We start from the raw sequence: 19,188 nt of genomic DNA, 5'->3' as shown, positions 1-19,188 counted from the left end.
ATCTTCATTCTAGAATTGTGATGGGATCCCTTGAAAATGGGGTTTTCCCTATAGGGCCCACTGTGATGGCTATATCTTCAACAATTTTCATCCGATTCTCAAGCGGAGTACCTTAAACGATTTCTGTATCGATTCGCTACCATTCTGCATAAAAATCCTGAGACGAAATATTTTTTAGATTTTTTGTCCATTTTTCGTGATGATCCCTTGAAAATGGGGTTTTCCCTATAGGGCCCACTGTGATGGCTATATCTTCAACAATTCTCATCCGATTCCCAAGCGGAGCACCTTAAACGATTTCTGTATCGATTCGCTACCATTCTGCATAAAAATCCTGAGACGAAATATTTTTTAGATTTTTTGTCCATTTTTCGTGATGGGATCCCTTGAAAATGGGGCTTTCCCTTATAGGGTCTACTGTGATGGCTATATCTTTCCCAATCCCCAATTGAAATAAAATTCCCATTTGTTATTTTTAGGCTTTGATGCTTTTTATTATTGTTTTAAAAAGGTTTCTGTTTCTGCTATCATTTTGATATATTTTTGTTTGTTTGCTGATAACATTGAATAAGATTTTATCTTCTCCAGCTTGTCCATTGTCCATATAGGCTTGCCAATCTGATATACACAGATACATATAATATATACAATACAAATTATTTTTAATCCAGTTAGTATTCAATTTTATAGGTGTATGCATTAGAAGTTATTATTTTTGCAAGTACCTCATATTTTTTTTAACGAATTTCCCACACCAGCCAAAGATTTTCAGTTCAAGTCTTTCGTTTGTATGTTCTTTGAAAATTAATCATATTTTGCACCTTTTCGAATGAAATGGGAATTAATTTTTGGACAGAGGATCCACAATGCTAATCAGCTTTATTCGGTTCACACAAAAATAGCCGAAAAAAGCAGAAATATTCACATTTTACTATAATTGCACTTGATAGATAGTTTAAATGGAAATAATATTGGGAAATAAAAACAAAATGGAAAGATTTTACACTTGCAAAGATGCGAATGTGCAGTTTTATTTCATTTTCATAATTTATGCATATAAAATAACAAATAAAAAATTAAATAATAATATTTAGAACATATTCCGTACATCATAAATGAAGTGAAACTAAAAAACGATAAATTGCAACACTTTGAATTAATGACATCGTTATCCGTCCCAGCTATGAAGTTAAACATAAATTATCGAGAAGAAAATAATTATAATTATACGATATTTTAAAATGTATATATACAGCTTCATTCATTAACAATCTCGATCTGTTGCTTTAAAATATATAATTAAGGATTACTTTTTAATTTTTTCCTTTCGGACCTCCACAAGATTCTTTTATTTTGGTTCCAAATTCTTCAAAAATGTTTACTTTTTTCAAAACTCATCCACCGAAAACAAAGCGACACAAAACACTACGTGATATCTTGTTAGCCACTCTGATATCTGCTTTTGTTTTGGTTTCTGTTTTTATTTTTTTAATTTTTTTTATTCGGTCCCACACAATTTTGCTAATTTTACAAATATAGGTGTCACATCGTTACACTTTTTTTATGTTTTTGGTTTTTTTTTTAAATATATAAATATGAGTACAAGTTTTATTCGTTTGCCTTTTGGTTTTGTTTGTGTTTTGATTAAGTTGCTGACTAATGTATATTCAATTGCAAATAGGAGAATTTTCATGGTTTTGGTTGCTTTGCATTTGCCTAAGTTTGCTTTATATTAATTATTATTTAATATTATGTAGCCAGAGTTGAAGTAAATTATGCGTTTATTTTGGTATCATGATTAAACATTGATTAAACACTGGTTTCACGCCGTTTACCTTTACATTAGATGTGTAGAAAAATTCGTTAAATTGATTTGCATATAGTTTTTATTGGATCTCTTATCCAGCTCCCCCTCAGCGGCAAATACAAATTTTTAATTGGCTCGACAAATGAAAGATTCAATTAGGTTTACTACGGTTTGTGCATTGCAGTCCTGCGCTATGATTTATAATTTAATTATCCATTATTTGGCTGCAGTCTAGACTTTTAATTCGATTTATGTTTTCCCATCGTTTAGCGTGTTACACATCTGATATACATATCATTATATAAATGGTACTTTACTTAAATGTTTTTTTTTTTTAATTGGTTACTGCAAATGCTAAAAACTTATTAGCTCTCAATATACCCCCCAAACCCACCCACCAAAAACAAATCGCGGCGTTGCAGTGGCCTACAAAAAGCCCACAAAACAGCGGCTTTTTGCGGACTTTGCTCGGATCTGGTGGCCGAAACCACAGTGGCTCATAGCCAGGTGGTGCACGGCATCCAAATCCCATCCAAATCCACCTCTGACCCGCCGCATCCTGCGCCTCCGCCAGCGCTAGGTGAGCATGTAAACAAACAGCAGCGCCAACGCCGCATTGAAAAACAGGACAATCAGCATCAGCTGTTGGCGCACAAACCAATCCTGTGGAGAAGGATAATTATAGGAGGGTTTTTTTAAAATATATGCAGTTTAAAAAGCTTAGTTTTTCAAGTTATTTCAAGAATAAGTTTAAATATTACCAGAAATAATTTCTAAAAATTATTAATGACTCATTTTTGGAAACATTTTCTAAGTAAAAGAAAATACTTGAAGGGCAACCATGCCATTTATACTGCATATCCGTTTCCGGTTCCGTTTCAGATACTTACCCTAACCTGTGGACTGACCAAGTACAACAACGGATTCGCTCGAAGGCGTTCGTTGACCTCGATCTGGCGACGCACTGCCTCCCGCCGGGCCGAGCCAAGGGCGGATACCTCCTCCCGGCTCATGGCCTCGGTGGCGCGGGGCAGCTCCTGGAAATCTGGCATGGACTTTTTCCTTTGCAGCGTCACATTAATGGGCACCGACTGAAAAATAAACCGAAAATATATATAAATATTTTTAAGAAAATATATTTTAAAGAAATATTAAAAAGACCACCTCAACTGGTGGTTCAACTATCCAGCTTTCACTGGCCCGCCTGGCCAACAGAGCCGGCGAGAACATCAGGTCCTCCTCATCCTCCTCCGGATACCAATCCATGGTTGAGAAGAGTCTTTGGATTTAACTTTTTCAGCAATTAGTTTCTAAAGATTGCAGCTGGGAAAGGCTGCTTGCATAACGTTGGACAATTTGTGTGTAATCTGTCTTCTACAGGCGGTTCCAACTTGTAAACGAGTTGGACATGGCGTTCCGCCTTTACTGAGGCACTCAGTACCCGAGCCCGAAGCACAAAGCACCAACGAGAAGAGTCTCCGTGGGAGCAGCCAAAAATAGTCCCACAACGGCACTGAGCCAAAACAACAGCCAAAATCAAATATATTGAAAATGCTTTCAAAATTCCTATGTATTTATCTTGTTTTGAATGGCACACATATGTGATACATATACGTGGTAGAATTATATTGCCACTCGGCGTGAGTGATGCTCGGAGTTGAAATTGTTAATCCGCGGTGGACGACGCGTCGTTTGCTACTACTGGCCAATACGAAAACTGTCGCCACCGGGCCACAAGACTTTTAGCCCAAACGAGCGGGGAGCAACACTTTCCGAGAGGATTTCTGTGTATTTATCTCGCTGTCGCTGTCGCCAGACTTCCAATGGCCACTTGTGGAGTGTTCATTCCGCCAGAGGAACTGAGAGAAAAGTCAGCGGGAGATTCAGCGGCACGCATGCATTCCAACCTGGCGGATCCGGCGAATCCGGCGGCGAGTCCGGCGACTGGCGTGCATTCGTGCCCGCGGCTATAAATAGCCCAGAATGGGCACATGTTCGCTCTGCTCCGTCCGCCACAAGAGAGCTGGCCGAGACCAGATCCCGCCGCCTAGGTTCTCTCCCCCCTCCACGGAAATCTCTCGCACCCGCATAGAAGACGGATGGCATACAAATTAAGTTAATTGCTCGGATTAACTGTGTTATGAAATATTTTAGGCGGCGGTCCCGGGATTTCTGATGAGACTTCTTCCCAACTCGCACTTCTCCCGATCGATTAGTCACTTAACTTTACGATTTTGACTCACCTTCATTTTCTTGCCGCCACCGCCACCGCCGCCGCCGCCTCCTCCACCGCCTCCTTTGCCGCCCATGGCCATGCCCACGGGCGTGGCCGGCTTGGCCGGCAGATACAGGCTCTCCGTGCGCTTGGGCTGCGAGGGCGAGGGAATGATGTCCTGGCCAAGTGTCCGCTGGCGCAGCAGCACATCCTCGAACGGCTGGTTGGGCGAGGAGAACAGCGGCTCCGCGTTGCTTTGACTGGGCGCCCGTCCTCCGGACCCCAAACTGGGCGTGCCAGCACGCGATAGACGCCCTCCGGCCGCGGAACCATTGCCCGAGGGCAGCGATCCGTTGCCCGTCATCTGCGAGGCTCCGGCTCCTGGTTGCGGGGTGGATCCGCGGAATACTGAGCCCGCCCGCTGGCGGCCGTCGGGAGTGCTGGTGCCGCCGTTGGTCAGCGGATCGGCGAGGCCGGAGCGGTCCAGCGAGGTCTGCCGCGAGCCGGCAAAGGCGCCGCTCAGCCTGCTGGCCGCCCGGGCGTACCGATCGATGGAGGAGTCGCGGCTGGGCGGTCGCTTGTAGTGGTCGAAGTGGTCGATGGAGGACTGCTGGCCCATCTGGCCCAGCATGGGCGGGCGGCCGCTGCGCTGCTGCTGCTGGGCGGCGGCCATGGCAGCGGCATTGGCCGACATGGCGGCGGCACTGGCCGCCTCCTGGAGCTGCTGCTGTTGCATTTGCGAGGCGCGGCGCAGCAGGTTCGAGGCATTGTGGCTGGGCGAGGCATGCAGCGAGGGTTGCTGCTGGAGTTGCTGTTGCTGCTGCTGATGGAGTTGCTGCTGCTGGAGCTGCTGCTGCTGCAGGAGTTGCTGTTGCTGCTGCTGCTGTTGTTGTAGGAGTTGCTGTTGCTGTTGCTGCTGCTGGAGTTGCTGCTGCTGCAGAAGTTGCTGTTGTTGCGGCGACAGGCCAGCCACGTTTGTGCCCGCCCCGAAGGGCACTTGCTTCTGGTTTTGGGTTTGACCTTGGACCTGGTTCTGGTTCTGGTTCTGTTTGAGGTTGGCATTCAGATTGGAATTGATCTTGGCCTGGCCAGGCGGCTGCTGCTGCTGGAACTGATATGCAGGATTCATTTGCGGATTGCTCTGTTGCTGCGACGGCTGCTGCTGCTGCAGCTGTTGATGCTGCTGCTGCTGGTGCTGCTGCTGATGGTACATCTGATTGATGGCGCTGATCACCTGGGCGTGGCTGGGCTGGCCCTGGCTGACCATGCCGGAGAGGTCCGTCTGCGGCGATACGGGCAGCTGCTGCGAGTACATGGACGACGGCACCGGGCACTCGGACTCCTGCTTCTGCTGCGACATCCGACGCTGCTGCTGCTGCACCTGTTGCATGTTCAGATATTGCTGCTGGCGCTGGGCCTGCGTGGCATAGGCGTCCGAGCCGCTGCTGCTCGCCGGCGAGAACTGGCCCGCCTGCTGCTGCGACTGCTGCTGCGACGGCTGCATGCCCACGCCCATCTTCACGTTGGCATCGGAGGCGGCCGACTGCCCGGGACGGAAGCGTTCCCGCTCCCGGAAGCGCAGCTTTTCGAACCGCTCCAGCACCGACGGCTTGAAGTCCGGAGCAAACTCGCGCGCCATCCGAACGGCATTCTCGCAATCGATGCGCGCCTGCTCGGCGGCCATGTCCGCGTTCTGGGCCTTGGCCGCGGCGGTGGCCATGCGGGAAATGGCCATGTCCGACCGCTGCATGGCCATCTTGAGGGCGCGCTGGGCCGCATTCACCGCCGCCGTGATGCGGTCGCGGAATTTGCGGGAGCGCGCCAGGAACAAATGCTTCTTCTTCTGGCTGGTGATCAGGATGTTGTTCTTGTACTTGCCCTCCTCGACGGTGCCGTCCCGGAAGGTGGTAACACCATAGCCATGCTTGCGGTTATTATACCACTCGCCCTCGTATCTATTGATAGTTTTTTGATAAATATTATATACTATTATTAAGTAATTTTTGTGGGAAACTCACTTGAGTCCATCACTGCGTTCGGCCACACCGTGACCACAACGCTTGTCCTTCTTCCACTCGCCCATGTAGGTCTCAACCACAGTGGGGTCCAGTTGCTCATCGTCCATGGTGAAACTGGCATTGGACTCTGTGTGATTGGATCTGAAATAGTTTGGAAAGATTACCATAAGGAACCTCAAGAAATCTTTCAAAGAATAGTTACTTTGTGGTCAGGTTGGACTGCTCGGAGCCGGTGCTAATCCAGGAAGCCGAGGACATGGTGGAGCGTATACTGCCCGAAGCGATGGTTCCACGCTTCTCCAGATCCCCGGTGCTTCGCTGCTTTCGCATCTTGAGGCCCTATGGAAGAAGCTATGGTTAGTTTACTGATTCAGTTGCTCCATCCATCATCAGGTTCACCCACCATCAGGAAGCCCTTCTTGCCGGTCTTGTCCGTCAGGCTGTTGCGGCGCACCGGAAGCTTGTCCGACTTAGCCGTGAGGACGAATCCGCCCCGGATCTCCTCCGCCTTCTCCACCATCTTGGCCGCGTTTCCGTTCTCTCCGCTCCGCAGGGAGCTGAGGGAGGCGTGCAGGTTCTTACGGCGGTGGTGAGAGGCCAGGCCAAAGGGGGCCGAGGTGCGGATTCCATACCCGTGTCGCTTGCCCTCCTGCCACTGGCCCTGGTACTTGCCTGGGAAAAGGAATAATAGAAAAGGGTGCATTAGACAACTGCAGTATGCCACTAGAATGGTTATGCTAATGCCCAGGAGCTGAGCCAGAAGCTAACATTTCCTGCCTGATTCTATTAATGGAACTACGTGCCCTCTCCCAGGATTCAACCCACTTAAGTACTGAAAGGAAAACCAGCTTTGTATTTTAATAAAACTTGTTAGTCCACCACCTGATGGCCTCACATATTTTCTGGCAGTGCCGTTTCCGTTTACTTCGGCGGTTCAGGTTAATGGTGAAAGTTGCGTTAGTTGATTAGGAAACGCTACTTAGCCCCCTGGCTAATTCTAATGGATGGTTATGCGCCAATTCCGTTTGTTCTTCGGGGCCCAAAGGTCGACACTTTCATTTGCATTTAACGATTCCTGAAAGCAATATTCCGGCAGAGGGGAACACCCGATCTCTGGGCCATGTGTTCTGTCCCCTGATTGTGAGAGCCTCACTCATGCTGCAAAAATGTACATATAAAGCTCTAAACTGAACCGGGAAAGCCAAATATCATTGAACCGCGCCGCCAAATAAAATATGACGTCAGGCAGTGGCTAGTCTAAGGATGTGTGCGGGACACAAATACAAATCGAAACCGAAGCCCAAAGGCATACATAGACACAGGCACCCTCATATACTAGGTACACCTACAAAAGGCGCCCAGAAATGATTACAGAAACGTCAAAAGTAAGACAAAACCAACAACCACAGCGACATGAGAACGAACTCATGTTCGCCCAGTTTTGAAAGTGAGCCAAAAAAACAAAAACATAGAAACGCAAAATGATCTCATGCACATATTACGTATACGCAGCGTATGGCGCCCAACCACTCACCTCCATCCGCGTAGGTCTCGCATCCGGACCCGTCCTGATAGCCCTCGTTCCAGGTGCCCTCGTACTTGGCCGTCGACACCGTGCTCTCCCGGACACCGTAGCGTCCCTTGTGCCCATCCTTGGACCACTCGCCGCGGTAGATCTGCCGCCCGATCTGCTCCACGCCCAGGCCATGACGGCGTCCGTTCTGCCACTGGCCCTCGTAGTGTGATCCGCTGGAAAGTGGATTGTAATTAGAGAATCAATCAGTTTAGGCCTGTCTATCAACTCACCTGGGCCAGATGTATGAGCCGGAGACCTCGAATCCGTAGTTCCAGGCTCCGGCATAGGCGCCCTGGTGCTTGGGACCCGTACAGACTCCGTGTCCGTGCGCCTTGCCCTCGTCCCATCCGCCGCAGTACGTGCCGCCATCCTCAAAGTCGAAGCGGCCGCCGCTTATGGGGCCACGCCTACTGACCCCCGGCTGGGAGGCGTAGGCGGACAAGTCGCCGCCATTCTGTTGCAGTTGCTGCTGCTGCTGGAGCTGCTGCTGCTGTTGCTGCAGTTGCTGGGGCGTCAGTTGGCCAGCCTGTTGCATCCTCGAGCTGGTCGGATTAATGGGATCGGGCGCGGTTTAAATGTCTTGGTAATAGTGCTATTGCCTTGGGCTTTCTGTGCCTCCGCCTGCTGCTCATTGATTTTCCGCTCGATTGTTGCTCTGGCTCCTCCACCTCTGCCTGCTGTTGCCACATCTGATCCTTGTCTATGGTTCGTTTTCGCTATTTCGATTGCTCTCTGCTCTTAGCCTAAGTGTGTGTTCTAGTTAGGTTCTAGTTAGTATAAGTTGGTTAGGTTTCTGGTTGTGTTTTTTGTTTTTATTTATTTTTTTTTCACTGAAACGCGAAAGTTAATCCTTCGTTTTTGCGCCTCGACTAGTACTACTACTACTACAGTTGCATAAGCCGAGCGTCCCTCGATGTCCCTTGACAGTTGCAGATCTGATTCTCTATGCTAATGTCGTAGGCCATTCTTGGTCGGCGAGTGATCTGCAAATGGATGAATGAAATCGTTAATCAATAAAGTAATTTTAAATGATTATCTTTTCGCATTATGCAATTGTGATTCCACGTAAAAACCCAAGCGTATAGCCTGGTCATAAAAATCTTTCTCATCCGCTGGCCAAAATGCATAAACATTGCCTGGACGACCATATAGACACTATATAGTGAATAAAAACAGCGAAACGGAACTATCCGAGTGGAGGGAAATTGCGCATATTTCGGGTGATTTACAAGGCGCGTTTAATTGATTTTTATCTTGGCCCGAAAGTCTATAATTCCGCCGACTTGCCACGCGCGTCTGGAAAAGGGGGGCACTAAGAGGTCTATTGGGGTTTTGGAATATACCTTTAACAAAGTCGAGGGCGAATGATATAGCAAATGACGATGTGAGGTGACGATGCATAATGGATTCAATGTAATTGCACTCGATTGCGGTTGCAATGGCCGCTCTCAGCGATTTTCGTTTTTATTTCGCCTGGCACAGGCACTGGCACTGGCAGCAACCAAATTTATCATCGCACCTATCTATATATACATATATATTTATCTATATATTTGCGTATGTGTGTACACGAGCCACGTCAAAGGCCAAAATTCTCAATGGCAGACCGCCTCTCTAGTGGGTGGTTTGCTCTGCCACGCTCAGCTGTTTTTCCCGACACATACTATATACTATATATGTATATATATCTTGTATATATCTGTTTATGAATATGATTATATATATATGCGTGTTTAGAGGTACGCTCGATAGCAGTAATAGAAAATTACAAAGAGTGCATAGTAGCAGGCGAATGCTAGGAAGAACACTTTTAATGTCTTCATGGTTTCGGTCGCGAGTAGTGCACGTCACTCGGATTTCGATTTTCAGATTTCCAATCCCCGGGCCCGGGCAAGGCCATGTGTAATTCAACTGGAGGAGGAATTCGCGATGAGTAATCCCCGGACTCGGTTCGATGGTTTATTTATTTAAGCTAAATGAAAGGAAATAATCATGTTTTAAATCTTCCAAAAATTCCAAAATGAAAAAAGTACAAAAAACTAGAATTCAATTTTTTTTTTAATAAAATGGAAGATTTTTCAGAGGCCATATGTTTTTAAGTGGAGCCTGAGGAAGAATAAATTCCAATCATAAGGGCAGCCCTCTCTATCAAAATATTTCAGCTTGTTTGATGGGGAAAATGCTAAAAATTCGACTCTTGAACAACACCATCGAATATTGCGTATACGCCATGTGGTCAGTTTGGTTGCAGAATTCCTTGTTGCTGAAAGGGGGGGGATGGAAAAGTGCATGAATAAAGTCTGGCTCCTGCTGCTCCTGCTACTCCAAAAGTTGCAAAATTCCTTGCCCTAAATGGAAAAGTTCAGAGGGAGTTGGCAACAGGGATTTGGTTGGAACACTTCTGCTCTGTTTGAACTATTGGACCCTTTGGTCTTGTTTACTTTAATCATCTTGCAACAGACGACGTACTAGGCCAACATGCTGTTTGCTCCTGTTTTTTTTTGCTTTCGGTATTAGCTTCTGACTGGTTGGGGATTTTATTGTTCTTTTTGCGGTCGACGCCAGAACGATTTGGGTTTTTCGAAACGAGATGAGATGAGGATGAGTCGAGACGCCGGGAGAGGCGAATTCTTCTGAAGCTTTGTTATTAATAGACAACATACACACACCGAGCGGAACCAAGAAAAATTCGGCGGGATGCGGGATGAGGGCCAGAACAAAGAGGAGGGGGCTGCTCCAACAGTCTGGCAATGTTGTTTTGTTTAAACATTAATGATGATGAAAACACACGCAACCAGGAGCAAGTTCCTCCTACTCCTGCTTGGGCAATATTTGCCCTCTTCCCGAGTTTTCGTTTTAAACAAAATTGATTTCAAAACAGGGCCAGGTGAGAGACGGCACGACAGTTAGGCCCAGAATAATATAACAAGGGTAGCATAAACAAATATTTGGGAAAGTAGATAGATCTAACTAGTTTTGTGTTTATTTATATGGAAAATATCATATCCCATCACTATTTTATGACCAGGTGGGTGTTGTGGCAGCACACCTGCGAGACGAGATCTCAGAGACGAAGTGACAAGTGATGATGCCCCGCTTGACCATAAATCGAAGATATATCACCTAGACAACAAATAGAGCAATCAATCCCGAGCAGCCAGCCCCCGGCCATGCTATATTATCACTCTCTGATAAAGAACATTTTACGTATGAGGATTTATTTATAAACAAGCCAACGGACGGAGCGGCATGTATCATTGTTATTTTAAAAATCTCGCTACTCGATTCTCCTACCGAGTGAGAGCAGGCCCGAATAAAATTCAAATAAAAATGAACTAAACACTGAACTCAGAACACTGAACACTGAACAGAGCAACTGAAATTCGCTCGTCGGGCCAACGAAAAATATTCGTAATATTGTTCAACCGTATTTTAGTGCTTGGCCAAGTCTATTTCATTTTCACTCGGCTTTTGCCAGAAAAACTGTCCGCATTTTCTAATTTTTTTTTTTGGCTTTTTTTAATTTTACTTTTTTTTTCTTTTCTTATATGTTTTTTTTTTTTGTTTTCTGCCTTGGGCTAGATGGACAGAAAATTAAATAATAGTCCGCTGACTGACTGACGTCGAATTTGTTGATGTCCTCCTGTTGTTTTGTCTATTTTTTTTGGTTGTTGTCGTTTCTTAAATAGTTTAGTTTAGCTTGCATTTTAATCAATTTGCAATGCACTCTCTCTCACACACACCATACACACACTTAGAGACTCAGACACACACACAACGAAAGAAAAGAACACGCAGCGTTCAGTTTTCGGTATTTTTAGCATATTTTTTCGTACAACTCGCACTATATTATATAGAAAATGGCCGAGCCAGTCAACAGCAGAACATTCTCTAAATTGAAATTATTTATAGGTTCACATAAATTAAGTATTAACACCCAACAAGCCCCGACTACTGTAGTTATTCCACTATACCCCTTCTCTAAAAAAAAACCAAGTGCATTTCTAAGGAATTTTCTTTTTCGTCTCTTGACACGCTTTTCATTGGCACTGCATGTGGTGCATCTGAAAATGGCAAGTGGCAGGCGAGGAAGATGCCAAGTGACATATTGACTGGCCTGCCCTATCGATCGCTCTTGATTTCTCTGACATCTCCAGAGGGATATCGTTAGTGGGGTGGTTGGGTCTATGACTTATTTAACCAAAAACGAAATTTTCCACACATACGCACTTATATGAAATTCGGGCAAAAATGTGTGTGTGTGGGGGGGGGTTTGGGTGGTGTGCGTGTGTGTGTGAGTTTTTGGCCGCAAACACACACGTTAAAAATAGCCAAAAAGGCAAAAGAACAGTACGCGCTAGAAGGAAAAAAATCCCGTGCCTTAAATTCGAATAAAACTAAAGATGTTTTTTTTCAGAAAATGCCGTTTTTGTTTTCCAAAGAAACCGTTTCCAAACCGTCAGCTGATACCGCTCCGGAAGCGGACGACACGACGTTCGAGTAGCAGGAGCGGAAGGAAGAGCGAGCGGAACGCACGAGCGGCGGGCAGCGACTGGCGATCGTTTGAGATCGATGTTCTATATCCCGATATCGCGCAGTAACGATTGCCGGGCCAGGCCGGGCCAGACCAGAGTGACGAACAGCAAACCCTCTCTCTGTCCGAGTACCGTGTACCGTGGGCCACGTTGCGTATACGCCCAGTTAAACTAACTTTCTTGTGCGGGTTCGTAGACGCGACATTCGAGCGACACACGTCCAAACGCCAAACGCTGGCAAACCGAAAAGAAATCCCCGCCGCCATCCACATCAGATTCAAGCCAATTTACTCGCTCTCTCTCTCATCTTGGCCATAAAAATGTTCATTTCGAATTTCAGGGATCATTCGCTGAATTCACTCGAGAGGCCAGAGAATGAAAAGCCACCGACTGGAAAGCTACAAAAGAGGAAAATCTTTCAGAGAGGGAGAGTGGAAATCTGTCGCTTCCCAAAAACAGCTGTTACATAGGCATTCGTGTATATATTTTGGGCATAAAGAAATATGAATGAATCGTTGCATCCATTTGGCATATAGATCGGAATAATATATACGTATATAGACCAGCTAGTATTGCTTTTGTTTGCCTTGGGCCAGGTAATTGGCTGAATGACAGGCGGTTAATGTGCGGCTCTGACTCATGCCAGGTCCAATTGATGGCCAGGTCCGAGGAGTTATAGGTGATAATTGGCAGCAGTTTGCTGGTATTATCGGTCATGGATTCGCCACGAGCCAGGCTAATGCCAGCAGGTCCTTGGGCCCTGGCCAGTGGGCTACTTATCCCGGCGACCACTTAATAATGCAGTCGACCGTCACATGTGCCCCAGTTTCCTGAAAATGCAATTACCCCGCACAGGGGCAGGGCCCAGCCCTTCTCCACAACGGAGGAAAGGAGCTTAGGGAAATCCTGCCAGCTGCTGTGGGGTTGGAAAACGCAGCCGCAAAGTGGCTCCTCCTCAGAGTCCTCGACCACGTCACAGGCCATTAACTGGAGTACACAGACACGCACCGTACAGCACCGCGAAGGGACTGGATCCGGGGGTAAACAGGTTATATAATTTCCAAATTGAAAAACAAACAAGCCAGTTGCCATATGCTGGCCAGACCGCAGTTGGCATACTCTAATTAGCTTAGAAAGCACACAACACGGCCAACAAAATTCAATTAGCTTTAATTTCTAAGTAAATAAAATAAAAAATAATCTCCAAACAATACCTAAAAAAGGTGTACTTGCTAGAGTATCCTTTTGTTTCAAGTTGGTCCTCAAACCTTCTCTCAAAATTGAAACTTTTCTCAACTGTCTGTCTGCATTTCCTTGGAAAAACCCAAAATATTTGGAATGCCTTTTAGACCAAAAAACAATGAATGTTTAAATTGCTGGCCAAGACCCTTAGGAAACCTGATTCATTTGTCCTAAACGGTTGTCTTGACGTCCCAGAGCATTTTTCCAACTAAATCCATTTCAATATCCCCCCGTCCATCAGAGAGGTTGGAATCTCAATTTCCTGGCTGGCAGATTATGAATTTAAAATGCTCTTTTTAATTTGCTTTTGATTGCCGAGCATATTTGTGCTTTTGTTTTTGAATTCCATTATTTACGATAGCTTCTCCATTTCGAAGACATTTAATTTGTTTTCATCTTGCGTGTTTTTACGGCCAGCCATTGGCTCTGATCTGGATCGGATGGATGGATGGGTGGATGGATGGAAGTCAGCATCAAAAATACATGTGTGAGTCAGCCGGGCCATCTCCTTGACCTCCACATGGAAGTTTGACGAATGACGGATACGGATCCGGAATTGGTAACATGAAAAACGAAAACAATCCGCAGGCAGTCAAAGTTGGAATCTTGTTCTGTGACTCGAATGCCCCACCATCTCGGTGGCAAATTGCTCCTCGGACACTGATAGGCAAATGATGCACATCACGAGCAGCGTGATTGATGACTTATCCCTCAAGGAAGATGGGGGGCTTTGGCTCCAGGACACTGGGCTTGCTAATGGCCAGAGTAATTAGGATGCATTGATGGAAAAGGAAACAAATTTCAAACTCAAATAAATGTCAGCAGCTTTCAAATTAAAATTATTTAAATTTAATAAAGTTATTGACTGTCTTTAGTCCCTGCAAGTCCTTTCAAATCCGATTATATTTTATTTTCCTTTCGCTTCGGTAATTAAAGAACAAAGGCTGATGCGTAACGATTGAAATTCCACTTGAAATCAGGCCAAAACGACAGGCACTTGGCAAGGACTCGATGGGTCCTCCCAGCTGGTTTAATGGCCCAAAGCCTCTAGAAATCCGATATAGGTATATATATATGTACATACATATAATGAAATATTCATACTCATGTGGCGAATACCTCATCCCCTCTCTCTCTCTGTTCAACTTTCATTGTTGTGGCAAATACAAAAGGATTGAGAATCAACACACATGCACACCACACGTTTATGCACTTACACTTACGCAAATGGTAGTTACTAGGGGGTGGGTCCTCCACCTCCTGCGGTGGGTGGCATAATAAGAATAACGGCAACAACTTGAGGCAGCTTGAAGTCTAAAGAACAAGTATGAACCAAAAAATAACACAAAGGATAACTTTTATTCACTAGGATTATAAAAATAAACAAAATAGGTAGGGGTTTTTTCTTTAAAAAATCTCAGCCATATACTCATATTTTAACAAGTCTCTTATCCTATATTATTAACCATAAACTATATAATCAAAGTATAGTCAAAAAACCAAAAACTTGCAATAAAAGTAACTATTATTATAGCCAACACTGTACTGGGCCATGTCAATGAATATTTAGTGGGGCTATCCTAGTTCCTAGACGCTTCCTTGTGGATTGCTGCGATAAGCCAGAGAGCCCGCAAGCCCGAAAGCCAAAAGCCACCAGAAATCGGCAACAGCCTCTCGACAACGTTAACTGTTTATGGGAAGAATACTACAAGCCACAGTAATGCCCACTGGTATGGGTGTGTGAAGGCTAAAAGATTACAACAGCAACTAGACATAACCATAATACTAACACTCAACGGCAAGTGGCAGGACCAGGCTATTTGGCACAGAAACGCGCCCTCACAGATACTACTTTCGGGGAGCTGGTCGAGATGCTCGAATCCGAATCGGAATCCTGCTGTGCGACGACACCGATTGGAAAATACACACAGAATGGGGCCAACGGATGTGCAGTACCAGGCCGAAATTTGTTTAACCAGAAAACAGCAACAACAGCAACGGAAATTAGGTTACTCCTGGGAGCTGTTACATAACGCTAGTATGTGGTTGTGCCAGTAACTGACAGCAGACATAAATCTTAGCAAATATGCAAGTTGTTGGCCTGGCCAGAAAGCAACATCCCCAGCGAAGCCCAGCAGGGGCAAGACACACGAGTCTCACAATGCAACAGGAGTGGCAGAAGAATCTGGAGTTATCATGCCATCTATGCGGCATTCTACCACCTAGCAGCTCTTCTGGCCCTTTTTCTGTTATTTTAGGCCTATTCCCAGAGAAAATTCTTAACTTTATTTGCTTGAGAAAATATCATTACGAACTAATGCGTCCAGCAGTGCACTGAGGAAAACCAGACCTATGGGTATATAAATATTTAATTTTTTTAATAAATATTATTAATTTGAAGACACTTCTCTAATATCCAATATTTGCTTTTAAGAATTTTATTTCCGGACTTTCTATTAAATTTGTATTTTGCGTGCCATTTGAAACCCAAAAGAATCTGTCCCAAAGGCAAACCGGATGGAAAGAAATCTGAGGGAAAAAGCACGACAATGCCAGATCCAGAGCCAGAGAGCTAAGCAAACAACAGAAAAGCAACAGAAACAGCAAACAAACAGACAAACAGAGGGGTGCACATTCAATTTAAAATTTCCGGTGCTGCAAATGCAAGGATTTTAGCCCCAAGGGGTCGGAGTCCGAGGTCTGGAGAAGATGGGACGTGGCTGATGAAATGACAAACAGGAGACACGATGGCGAACTAGGCAAGGAGCACACGGGATATCCGTTTCCGTACCGACAAGTGCTTTTAGCCCAAACCCCATGCCACATGCCACCAGCCACATAAACTGAATGAAACTAAAAACCCACACACAAAGTTGCAATGAAGCGCAGTTTGCGCCAACTTCCGGTTCTTCTTCTACACCCACTCAGGACACTAAGGAGCACAACAACAACAACAACAACAGTAACACAAAGGACCCATCAAGATAGTCAAGTTTAGCAGCCACATGCAAAATTCAAATTGACATAAACACTGGGGGCACCGAGACACTGCGACGAGCTCTTGATTGTGCGGCTTGTGTGTGACTCTTGCTGGCTATAAAAAGTGTACGCCACTCATCCAACCATCCAATGGTCGCTATTCGCCATCCTACATCCGCTACGTAACCCATACGCCGTGTGGTACCATCGCTCGCAGTAACAACAAGGAAAATAACAAGCACAGTGAATTTTCCAAAAGATAATATTTTTTTTTGAAGGGAGGAGTATGGTCTCTACTTTTAACCCTTTCAACCCAATTCTTTTAACATTAAGATCTTAAATCTTGTGATTTTGAGTCACTTTCTGGGAATAATATTTCCAAAAATTGTTTACAAATTGTAAAAGAATGTTCTTATATTCGTCATTATTCATTTTAATTATAAATGAATCACAAGTACCTATAGATGTATTCATTCAAGAAATTAAATTCAATCCATGTTCTATTTAATATTTCCAAACATTTTCATCTAGCCTTCCCTTTCCCAACTTTAAATAAAGTTTCGAATATAAACAAGAAACTCGAGTATATAGTTCAACGATCTATATCTTTGTTCAAATACCTCTTTATTTATTTTGGTGGGCCAATATATATAATCAAAAGTGAATAACAAATTAATTTGTATATATATAGTACATACAATTCAGATGAAGCTTTATTTGTATAGCCCTGTTTCTTTGTTTGCCTTAAGGAATAATGACTGTAGGTGTGTGTGGCGGTAGGGGGGAGGGGGAGAAAGCAAGGGCACACGCCACACGATTCTCATTCCGCGGACATTTGAGTGTTTATTTGAGTATATTCGAGTGTGTGTGAGTGTGTGTGACGCAGAACGAGAGGTGAGTGAAGTTTGTTAGTTCGATTTTAGCCAGAGGAGGAGGAGAAAGGGGCCCAGAGACCAGAGACAATTTTCTTCGAGGGGGCATTCTTTCTTCGGGCTACTCACAAAATCCTCGGGGGGCTATGCCGGGCCGCTATTCCACATGCACCCGGTGGCCCTGCAATTGTCGCCGCGTATCCGTCTATATTTTGCTGGTTATTTTTAGAGGCCTAGTACCGAGCAACTAGCAATTATCTATCTAAATATCTATCTGTGCAGTTATTTATCTTTCCGTGTGCCGCGCCGTCAGCTACTTGTGGATTCTTTTGTTTCTCAGACTCGCCTTTTGGGATTTTCTTTCTTGTATTATATATTTTTTTTTTTTGTATTATTTTTATGATTCGTTCGGGTATAGGCCAATTAATAAATCGCTCAGACGTTACTCATTCGATGTTAATTGAAAATTTCGTTGATTCGATTATTGTTTACAGTTAGGATGGGTTAGGACGGCACCTCGCCACGATTTCTAAACAACAAATATAATAATAAAATATATAGAAGACGGGTGGTATTCTATTCTAGTTTGTTTTTCCGCGCCCGTTTCGCGTTCGTTTCGTTTGAGTTGTTGGTTCGTTTCACACTGAACTGAGCACGGGAAAAATCATTCGAAAATTCTGCTCAGGCGAGAAACAAAAGTGTTTGAGAAGACATCACCGCTCTTTGCTGCATTTGGGCAGAGAGTTGGGGAGGTGGGGATGCCCCAAGCAGTGGTCAGCGGTGAAAAGCTCTTGCCCCTGGCCCCATGGCCCCCCTCTCAATCCTTTCCGTTTTTTCGCACCTAAACGTTGCCAGACCGCTAACGGGGCGTATGCGTAATGCGGGTTTTCCACTCTCGAGCCTCAAGTGTTTTTGGGGGGCCAGGGGGCCTATTGTTTAGCCAGCCTTAATTGCCGCCATGTCTTCGGGGAATCGGTGGCGGGGAATTAAATTACGACTCGTGTGCTAGCCCCACTTAACTTTCTACTTTATTGGATTACAAGATTTGACTTTGGGAAATTCTTCGACAAACTTCGGAGGAGATTTCGTGGAAATCCTTCAGTTTAAAAGTAACACTATCGAAAGGATAGCTCTGTTCGTCATATTTAACCTTCAGTGGCCACGCATCGGACCTTGAATTAGAAATTAATTAGAGTAGGAAGGCGGTTGCGGTGTAGGCAGCTCCATGGACACGACGACGACGACCGTAAACCCCGACCAAGGACACGCGCCACTGTATGTGGCATCTACAGGTAGCCGCAGCAACGACACCCACAATCCTCGAGCCCTTTTGCCCGCTTTTGTTTCGATTTTCTAACGAAATCGAAACTCTACACGCTGCCAAAGGCTCAGAGAGTATGAGAGCGCGAGAGAGTGAAAGAGCGAGGTAAAGGGGGAGGTAGGATAGACCGAGGTCCTTGCTGAAACCAGAGAGGGATAGCTAGAGAGTCACATACTGCGTTTCCAAAATGCATTCCACATCCCAGTGAGGCTGCATCCTTGATGCCATTGCCAATCGGACGTCAAAGTGCTCCTGGAGTCCTGGACTTCCTCGAGTCCTGGCTTTACATTTTTCGCACTCTGTTCGAAACTTTCCAGCTCTTAATAATTCATGGCGAATATTTTGAAGCGCACACGCACTCACACACTCACACTGGCACAGATGTTGACCAACACCGACACCGACACTAACACCAACACCAATGCGAGACAACCGCGTAACCAAAACAAGCCCCAAACTCTTCCTTTTTGGTGGTATAACGGTAGAATCGGTTTTTCCCAGAACGCGTTGCGACCAAGGACGAGCACTCGCCTCGACTGTCCTGCGGCAACTGAGCTCGACTGCACTTGGAAGCTCTCTCCTTGCTCCTGCCACCCACTCCGCTGGAGGCGCCACTGGTCCAC

General features: G+C 45.3%; 1 protein-coding gene across 6 annotated transcripts; it reads right to left on the bottom strand.

Annotated features, from left to right (window-relative positions):
- Positions 1–465: 465 nt before the first annotated feature.
- On the bottom strand, positions 466–17,897 carry jp (junctophilin). Of its 6 annotated transcripts, none has more exons than XM_070277750.1 (9): positions 17,591–17,897; positions 7,847–8,599; positions 7,575–7,789; positions 6,444–6,712; positions 6,243–6,379; positions 6,041–6,181; positions 4,051–5,977; positions 2,698–2,898; positions 466–2,470 (listed from the first exon to the last, which is right to left on the bottom strand). In XM_070277750.1, exons 2-9 carry the CDS (start codon positions 8,149–8,151, stop codon positions 2,384–2,386), a joined length of 3,282 nt encoding a protein of 1,093 aa, XP_070133851.1. In that variant the 5' UTR covers positions 8,152–8,599; positions 17,591–17,897; the 3' UTR covers positions 466–2,383. The 6 variants fall into 6 exon arrangements, with proteins under 6 accessions (XP_070133851.1, XP_070133848.1, XP_070133849.1 ...); XM_070277747.1 differs by lacking the exon at positions 17,591–17,897 and adding an exon at positions 11,997–12,406; XM_070277748.1 differs by lacking the exon at positions 17,591–17,897 and adding an exon at positions 12,074–12,406.
- Positions 17,898–19,188: the final 1,291 nt, after the last annotated feature.

This window comes from Drosophila bipectinata, chromosome 2L, assembly GCF_030179905.1.
Source record: "Drosophila bipectinata strain 14024-0381.07 chromosome 2L, DbipHiC1v2, whole genome shotgun sequence".
Taxonomy (NCBI): domain Eukaryota; kingdom Metazoa; phylum Arthropoda; class Insecta; order Diptera; family Drosophilidae; genus Drosophila; species Drosophila bipectinata.
This window is presented reverse-complemented; position numbering and strand designations above follow the sequence as displayed.